The sequence below is a fragment of the Bactrocera latifrons genome, unplaced genomic scaffold (assembly GCF_001853355.1).
Source record: "Bactrocera latifrons isolate USDA-ARS-PBARC rearing strain unplaced genomic scaffold, ASM185335v1 scaffold_165, whole genome shotgun sequence".
Taxonomy (NCBI): Eukaryota; Metazoa; Arthropoda; class Insecta; order Diptera; family Tephritidae; genus Bactrocera; species Bactrocera latifrons.
Window position 1 is genome coordinate 660,887 of NW_017535130.1, and position 10,020 is coordinate 670,906.

Genomic DNA, 10,020 nt, shown 5'->3' on the forward strand with positions numbered 1-10,020 from the left:
TAAATAAATTAAAACTCTAATTTTTATCCCAAAATTTTTATATGAATTAATTGTTTATAAAAAATTCACAACCATGTCCACAACTAGGTATCAGAGTTGAGTTTACGATTAAGAACACTGAAAACAGTTCTCTTATGAGCCTCAGCTGGATCCCTTCTGCAYATCATTATTCAAGGTTTATATCAGAAGTAATTATGTCCTGTATTTATATACTACTAAATATTTTTTAAATTGCCTATTATATTAAATTATTAAATATTGTATAAAACAAATTAACTCCGGGTAAAATTTGTCAACATAACTGAAGCAATATTGTATTTTATGTACATATGTAAATTAGTTTAAACAAGTGGTCTGAAAAGTTCGCAGGCCGATACTGAGGTGGTAATACTAATATTAAATCCATATGATTTTTAGTCAGTCCCTACCTTTAAAGAGACGTGTATAAATTTGACAGCTGAAGTGCCCTTTATTTCGTGTGTTAATAAAGCGCTGCTTTTTGGGTTAAAAAATACCATTGAACCCAAAAATTTGATTGATCAACAGCCTTTGAATTTTTCACTAGAGAAAGTAACGGTTAAAAAGTGGTTTGCTAAGTTTAAAAAAGGCGAAATGAGAACCGAGGGCGATGCAAACAGTCAACAACCTAAAGACGCTGTTACTGACGAAACTTTCAAAAACGTCCCGAAAATGATTTTKTATGCCCGTAAAATGAAGTTATTCGAGATAGCTGAGACTCTGAATATATCGAAGGAACGTGTTGGTTATATTGTGAATGCATATTTGGGTGGAAAAAAGTTCTGTGCAAATTGAGTGCCGCGCCGCGCGAGCACACTTTCGACTAAAAATAATGAAGAGTTGATGATTCTGAGCAGTGTTTGGAGATGTTCAAGCGTAAAGAATCCGAGTGTTTGCGTCGATATGTGGCAATGGATGAAACATGGCTCTACCATTTCTCACCGGAGTCTAACCGACAGTTAGTCGAACGGACTGTGCAAAGATGAACCGACCCCAAAGCGTGAAAAACGCAATAGTAGGCTGGCAAGGATGTGGCGCGTGTATTTGTGGATGCACGKGGTATAATATTCRTCGATTATTTTCAAAAGGGAAAAACCATTAACTGTGACAATGCGTTATTGGAGCGTCTGAAGAAGAAGAAAATGCCGGTTTATCACTACAACGCAGCGTGTCAYAAATCAATGRGCTTCGAATTGCTTCCGCATCCAACGTATTCTCAAGATCTGACCCCTAGTGATTATTTTCTGTTCTCACACGTCAAGAGAATGCTCGCTGGAACCAATTTAGCAACAATGATGAGGTCATCACAGTAACTGAGGCTAATGTTAGGGCTTRAGGCAAATGGTACTGACAATTCGATGGCTATATTCGTTGTATCACTCCCGAAGATGACTATATTGAATAATGAAATCAATTTTTATCGAAAGAAAATGTTTTTTATGTTAGCCTACAAACTTTTCAGCCCACCTGTTAAATAAAATTACATTATTCTATTAATTTTTAGCACTTGGTTTAGTTTTGGAAATGATTTATTTATTTTATATACAAATTTTTAAACATTAATATTTTAAAAGCTTTGTATATTTTATTGAAAATACTTTCCAACTTAAATTAAAATAAGTATGTATTATTTAATTTTGAAACTTCGTTTTAGCTGCTTAATTTGCCTTCTTCTTTATTATTTAATATTATTTGTTAACTCGTTATTATTTCTCTACAACAACTCTACTTCTTTGCTGTGTATATCTTTTCTATCTGCACACTTCTTCTCCTTAAACTAAAAAAAAAGTATTTATTATGTAATTTTCGAAAAAAAAATATATAAATTCTGCACAGTTTTATTGCTTTCAATTGYGTTTATTTTAAGTTTATGCTTTTCTACTTTTACTTTAGGTTTCGTTACGTCGTGACCAACGTCCAAAAACTACTATCGAACCGACTGAGACGACACCTGTACGTAAACTAACATGTGTGTTAAATARATAAAACCATCAATTGTGTTAACCAAACTTAAACTTTTCGCTAAAAAAAAACTTCAACTTCATTACAATTAACGCCAAGCAACTAATAACTCAGCATTTGGTAGCATTAAGTGTTCAAACTGTTTGTCTAAAATTCATGTTATCTTCGTTTTACTAATACTTGTAGGACTACTACTTGCCATTTAGTAAATCTTCAATGCCTTTAACTAAACTAGAAATATACTGYTACTAATAACTGTATATAAGTCGTAGATATACATATGTACACGTAAATATTCATAAACAATGACTGCACTTTAATTTCCTGTAGTAATAACTATACTAACACAATTTTATCTAAAAAAAATATGCAAAAAATTAGAATTAGTTTTCAGAAGCGCTTTTGCTTTTTAAAGGGCAATATTGGGGCTTTTAGCAGCGTTAATTATTTATAAAAAAAATTTTTTTTCGAAATATTATTTTTCGTGGCGCTGTCGCGATTGAAAATTTGTACATAGCGTAACACATTAGAGCGAGTCGATTTTTTAGTTAAATTTTTTTTTGTTTTTTATAAAATCGCGTATGCGGAAAATATTCTACGGAACATTCTGAACAACTTTGTCTAAGAGAATAAGGGTCTAAAAACGGGTTTGAGCTGGCTTTTTCAAGGTGAAGTTTAAAAAATCTAAATAATCGGTTGTATGGCAGATATGTGATATAGTTTACCGATCTTGCAGTTTTCCACAAATAGTCAATAGAATATCAAAATCCACCTAAATATAAAATTTCAATACAATATCGCAAAAACTGACGAACAAATTATTATAAWCGCTAAAAAAATTCGCCTTAAAAATCGCTCGAAAACGGTTCTGAACCCGTAGTGTGTCAGACAAAGTTGTTTGGAATGATGCGTATTTTTCGTATTTTTTCCCCCCTCCATAAATCGACCCGCTCTAATGTACATTATATAAACTGTGGAATTTTGTTATTCAACTCGTTTAAGAAGAGTCTTTTGTTATTTTCTCTCATTAAAATTAATTAAAATTTCTCATTTGAATATGATATATAATTTATATAGTGAGTACAGAGATTATGCTGTGTAATTGTTGCCATGCTGACGTAATAATAGCAATGATTCATGCAATAAATACAAGAAGTTAGTTTTTAAATCATATTATAGCATAAAAGCTTTTTTCACGAGCTTAAAATCTTAAGAGTGAGATTTTCGCTCTATTCTCTCTCAGCGCAACGCTAATAAGAAGACGTCATACTAGCATTACTTGCAAAACATGACACCTCAACAGCATAAACTCGTGCTCTTTTACATTGTACATACATACACTAGAGATTAGAAAAATTAGAGGATAAATAAAATTTTAAATTAGAAAATATAAAAATAAAATAGATAACTAAAATTAAAAAATACAGGGTGTCGCAAAATTAACGCAAGATAAAAATTTGCTGCCATATCAATTAATATCTCTACAGTTGACRAAGTTAAAACACTGCCGATCATATTTAGTTAAAAAATTTTAAAATACAGGGTGTCCCAAACTTAACCCAAAATAAAAATTTGCTACCACTTCACTTAATCTCTTCACGGTTGATGAATTAAAACACTATTCTGACCATACTTTTATAGAAAATATTAAAATTAGAAAATACAGGGTGTCCCAAAATTAACCCAAAATAAAAATTCGCTGCCACTTCAATTAATCTCTTCACAGTTACCGWAGTTAAAACTACCAACCATATTTTGTATGAAATTTTMGTACTGCGGTCGCCATRATTTTTGAGATATTGTTGGATAATGAASACATATTTTTCTATCGTGTAACACTCCATTTTTACCATGCCTAAACTGTTAACTCTCAATTAAATTTTTTATGGTTGCCAACGCTTTATTCCATAAATGGCAATAATCTTGCTTTCATTTTTTGTCACCCTTTATTTAATTCGAATCTTGCGATAATTTTAAAGAAATTATATATTATTATGTCAGTTTCGTCTATTTAGAAGAGTACGTTGGTATTACAGTTAATTTAAATTGGTTACAGTTACTTTAAATATTCAATTAACTAACCTTAAATTAACATTCATACACCCAAAATTACCCCCGAACTAATTTCTCTTCATCGTTCACATTCGTTTTGTCCAATTAGCAATTCTTGTTGGAAATCACCAATTAATTAACCTCATCATTGTGTTCGTTAATGAGCGTTTAACGGTCTATAGTATTCCCTTTGTCTATGGTCTAACTGTTTGATTTATGGATTTTTGCATTTTTCCAATTACTTATTCATTATTTTTTTAACTAATCTGTTAAAAATATTTTTTTTGAACAGCTGGTGAAGCGCTTGCGCAAAAGTGACGCAAGAGATGCTTCAAGTGATGAGGCTACCATGGATCTGCAGGACTCCAATTCGCCGGATGTCTTTACGAATACCATATGTGATCAGATATGCTATGGTTTYATAAGCATTGGACAGTTTATTTATCAAAACAGTTATATTTTTACGAATATCTCAATGATGGTGAGTATTTGTCTTGTTTAAATAAAAATTAATTTTTTTTTTTTTTATTTATGTGTTTCGAAATGTAAGAATGTAGAAATTAATTTAAATTCTTATGWTAACCCTTTCTCTCCCTTTTCCAGACCTGGTCCATTGTCTACCACAGCTGGCTGACCTTCGTGCTGTTGCTGTGGGCCAACATACTCTGGATGATACCGAATCAGCGCAAAGCCATGATGCGCTCTAGTCCGTTCATCGTCTGCTATGCGGAATTATTACTCATAGCGCAATATGTYTATGGCATGAATCTGAAAAACGACGAATTACCCTCCAAAGTTGAGGTACACCACTYTCCACTTCACTTTTTGCTCATAGCTTACCACTACCGTTGCTTTTTTGTTTCAGACCGCCGGCATTAATTTGCAACAAATCGGTCTCGAGCGTCCGCAAGAGCATGGCACACATCCGTGTGTACCGTTAATTGTGAAAACGCTGTTTCTGCTCATGTTTTGGGTCACCTCAAGGCAGTTTTTCCAAGAGAAAGCCGAGGAGAAGCTAATAAAACGTCGTGCACCGGTAGTAATGCCCATGGAAACGATCGATTCRGAAACATCTGTGGAATCGCAAAATAAGCACACGTCGAAATTCCTGAAGAAAATCGGTGATATTGTGAAAAATCTGTTGGTGCGTTTGTGGATTTGGATGTTGGTGTTGGTGATCTTCTTGTGCGCTATGACTGGCAAATTTATGACCGGTTTTCGCATATGCTACATGGCGCTATTCCTTTTCTTCTTGCTCGTCTTCCAATCGTCCTCGAAAGTATGGGTCAAAGTTATGTATGGCTTCTGGCTGTTCATCATCTTCTATGCCATGTCCATGCTGATACTTATCTACACCTATCAATTTGACAAATTCGAACAGTATTGGTATGAGTACTTGAATATATCACAAACGCTGTGAGTAGTCGCACCTTGGAAATTTTTGGAATTTTTTAAGTGTAATTACTTAACTTTCCTCTTTTTTTCTCTTCTCCCAGTCAAAATGATATCGGTTTGGAGCGTTATAAAACGAAAGACCTGTTCCTACATCTCGTCTCACCCACGCTGATTGTGGTCTTAACCGTCATACAAGTGCATTATTTTCATCGTCGCTTCATCGAATCGCTGCATCAGCGCAAGCCATCCTTATTACCCGATATGGTATATAATAGAGAGATGGGCAAACCGCCTAAGACAGAGCCGCGTGGCAGTAATGAAGCCGCCAAACTATTGGTTTCATCTCTGAAACGTATACGCAAGATAACAAATCATTATTTCATTGTTTCGAAAAARCTGTTTTGGCGTTTCCTGGAGTTGCACATCATAAAAGCCGTTTATATTACGGCGTTTGTGTGTGCCGTTAGTCAGGTAAGTTTCATTTTAATTGAAATAACTTTTTACTTTTATGAAAATTTTTCTTGTTTAAAAAATAAGAAGTAAGGAAGAGATAATTTCGGTTGTAGCAGGACATTTTATAATCCTGTAATTGGACTTGAATGGGGTTCACTTGTTCGGAAACTGGTGGCTTGAATAATTTGTATTGGGCAGAGCATATTTAAATTACAATCGTCGGGCATGCTTTTGTTCGACCATTTTCTATAAAGAAGCTGTTCTTCGCTCTTTAAATATTCTTCCGACGAGTAATTGCTMTTCGACCTTCTTCATGGTCGAGAAATGAAAAATCCGCTCCATCGTCATCGATTGGGGAACCGGCTCCACCATCTACTGATGTTATGCTTTCACTGCCATTCAGTGAATTCCCTGCATAATTTTAGTATGATCTAGGCATCAGTCACTAGATCACCTGTGGCGGTTCTACAAGAGTAATCGCCGGTCTTGAAACTTTTGTTCCCGCATTTTTCGTAAACTTTTCAATCATTATCCCTGTCGACCAGCTTGTCAAACTCTTMATACTTTCGGCCTCTCTCTTTTTCTGTCTGCAAATGCGTCCCGCTTCCCTCTTCAACTCTCAATCCAGCACGTACTGTTGTCGATTGTAACGTTGAGAAGTAGGCAGTCTGTTTTCTTTGCTTTTTCCGAATACCAATAATTTCGTTTGCAACTGTACGTAAATAGCTTGAAATCCGTCCCACACTTCCCTTATACCGAGTTTCTTATAACGGCTCTTAGAGAGTAGGAGTGCAAGTCGAGTAGAAATCGTTCGGCTGTCTGTTGTGATTGCAGTTTCTGGACGTTGAACCTTCGTTTTGTTTGTTGACGCGCGTATCTTGGCTGCAACAAGATAGTGGGCCTCGCAGATCTAAAACCTTGGAGACATGCCTTCTGTCTATCAGAATATAATCGATCTGCCTTTTCGATCCGGAGACAGCCAAATAGCTTGATAAATTTTTCTATGCTGGAATCTATTACTAGAGATAACACTATTTCGAGCCGCGGCGAAGTCGTTCAGCCTCAACCCATTTGGGGATGCTTCATCATGAATTATACACATATGTTATATACTAAAAATTTTCCCAAAAAAGTAAAGTTTCCGAGCACCCTTCGGTGAGCAAATTTTTTAATTTTCAACTGTAGTTATTTATTAAACTAGTCCTTCATACGAACCCAACTTATTTTCCAATAAACTAARTATGTATATTTATTAACATTACGTTTCTAGTTTTTTAYAATTWWTTTTTTTCGCGTATGCTTCCAGGTCTGCGTAATTCACGTCGTGTTCGTAGCATTATGTGTACTGGGTTGTATAACGCGAAGTTCTATACAAATATTCATCAGTCGCATAATCTCCTTCGTTGTTTCCATAATAATACTATCGAAGATGATCTATCAGATCGGCTATTTAACGCACGAGGATTACGATGTGAGATGTGTAAGTAAACACAAATTGCCAATTGTAAAATTTTTTTTTTTTTCAAAACTTTCAAAAAATATATCTCCCTCCTTTGCTTGCAGCAAGATGAGGACACGATACATGGCAACAGTGCCTTATGGTTCGGCTTGCAGAAAGCCGATGATACCACAAACGGCTTAATCGGTCTGATAAAAATGTATATCATCTATATGATCGTTGTTACGCTGCACGCCGTGGTCAGTTTAAGACAATTCCAAATGCGCGCAATGGCCGACAATGAGAACAAGGCGGAAACGAAAGTGCTCTTCCCGGCGACGGATCGCGCCAAAGCCGAAACGAATCTCAAATCAATGATACAATATCTTTTCAATTATGGTTTTTATAAATTCGGACAAGAAATCTCATTGATAATGCTCGTCACGACAATTGCCTATCGTCAGGATGTGGTAGCGATATTCTATGTGATCTGGTTGGCTGTGCTCTTGATGTTTAGCCGCGCCAGGCGCAGTTCGGTGTGGGGCATATTCCAAGTGTTCATTGCGTTGAGCATTTTTCTGCAATATTTAGTTTTGCTCGGTTTGCCGCCGAGCCTGTGTATCGGTGGGTGATAACCAAATGTTTTATTTGCAAATGTTATGAAATTTTTATATTAATCAACTGTTTGTTTTTTATATTTACTCCACCATCATCAATTTCAGATTACCCCTGGGAGAACTCCCGCTTTTCCGCACCCATACAAGGTTGGCTGCTGTTACCCGGTGGCATGCATTATGACCACACTAAAAAGTTGATCTTCGATTTCATTCTACTGCTTTTCGTGACACGCCAAAAACGTATATTCCGCATTGAGTTGCGTTACGGCGATCAATACGCCGGCGGTTCGAATCGCAATGTGGTTAAAGATATTGAAAATTTGGGACGCGTGGCATTTGTGAATCCTACAAACGATTTYCTTTCGCACGTGCGCAACTATTTGGATATCTTCATGTATGCCGTGTTGTGTGGCTTCTTTTGGGTCACATTGGCCACGGTGTTCTTGGCCGGCACGAATATGAGCGATTTCCTCACGTTGGGTTATCTGATTGGCGCCTTCATCTTCCTATGGGAGGGCTCCGATTTCTATTTACGTCCCATWCAACAAATTATCGGCCGTTGGCGTTGGCTGCTGGCTTATAATGTCTTCAATATCGTTGTGAAGACGTGTCTCGAAATGGCTGGTTGTCTATTTTTGAAAGATTTAACTAAGCATTGCTGTTGGCTGGTGCATTTATTGGGCGTATCATGTCATTTCCCCACGGACCCCAACGTGAACGATCCACTGAGTAAGGACGACTCCGACTGCCCGGAGATAAATAAATCGTCGATGCTGATGTGGGACACCATCTGCTTCGCATTCCTTATACTACAAATGCGCATATTCAAGTCACATTACTTCTGTCATCTGATTATCGACACGAAGGCGAACAGCATTTTGGCGACCAGGTAAATTAAAGCGCTAAAAAACTTGCGTACTCTTTATATTGTGAAATTTTTKATTTCTGCAGAGGTGCTGACATAATCGAGGACCTGCGGCAGAAGCAAATCSAGCATCGTCAGCAGCATGAAAACGAGATTTTGGTAAAGATCAAGCGTAAGATGGAGCGCATACGCGCCACGCAACAGAAAATGTTGAAACCCATTGATAAACCCACACATTTCGATGGTAAGTTGAATTTTCCCATTTTAAGCTTACAAAATAATATCTTTAGCCAGTCTTTAAAGCAAAAAACAATTTATTTACTTGWATGTGCTATATTTACATATGTTTTTTTAAACATGTTCCCAGGTAATGATATTTCGTTTAGTATTGCAGAGTSTTATTATTCATATATACGTATATTTGTCTACATACATATGTGCACTATTTTTGAAGTTTTCATATACATATGACCTTAAAAGGCTCTTCAGCTTTGAGGTTATGTCTGCAATTATAATTTTGTATATGTTATCAATAGTCACTCGGCTATAATCGCGTAAGCGGTGACTACGCCAATCAAGAAGATATATTATCAATGACTTGTAAAAAAGTGTTCAGCGCATATTTAAAATTATAAAATATTTTTTATTATAGTATGTATCCAGCATTCTTTTCAACTTTAAGGTTATGTCTGCAGTTATAAATTTTTATTTTAAATTTCTTTCTTGAGCGCAAAAACTCAGGTCATATTTTAGGTTATAAAAGTTTTTTTTTATAGTAAACTCTCATCTAACTTAAATTGTGTGTCTGCAATTATACATTTTTATTTTGGAAATATTGAAATTATAAAAAATATTCAAAATAATAATTTTTGAGTAATAATTGAGTGCTTAAGCGCAAATTTTATAAAATATTTTTGGAAAGTTAGGTCTCCTCTATCAAATTATCAGGTTATGTATGTAGTACTACACTTTGAAATTTCATTTTTCCTTCTTGAACAGTAATTGGATATTTGAGACATATTTTTGGTTATGAAAAAATTATTAAAAAAATTATTCTTCTTTTTAGATAATATGTTAATAGTAAGACCTGTCTCTTATACACATCTAGATGTGTATAAGAGACAGGGTTTTCTGGACGTGCAACGCATGTCATTCGGCTCGGGACCCAATTCGGATTTGGTTGCCGCCATACGCGAGGAGGACTCGGAGATTTCGAATGA

The 10,020-nt window shown here is 35.5% G+C and overlaps 1 protein-coding gene across 1 annotated transcript in view; it reads left to right on the forward strand.

The window, feature by feature from the left end:
* The window catches only part of LOC108966599 (piezo-type mechanosensitive ion channel component), a gene marked incomplete at its 3' end in the record, with an annotated part of 89,886 nt that overhangs the window by 51,135 nt on the left and 28,731 nt on the right, over positions 1-10,020 (forward strand). Inside the window, 9 exon segments of the mRNA XM_018929590.1 lie at positions 1,912-1,971; positions 4,325-4,513; positions 4,636-4,833; positions 4,898-5,448; positions 5,529-5,898; positions 7,187-7,360; positions 7,444-7,942; positions 8,041-8,824; positions 8,887-9,044. Coding sequence (XP_018785135.1) covers positions 1,912-1,971; positions 4,325-4,513; positions 4,636-4,833; positions 4,898-5,448; positions 5,529-5,898; positions 7,187-7,360; positions 7,444-7,942; positions 8,041-8,824; positions 8,887-9,044 — 2,983 coding nt within the window.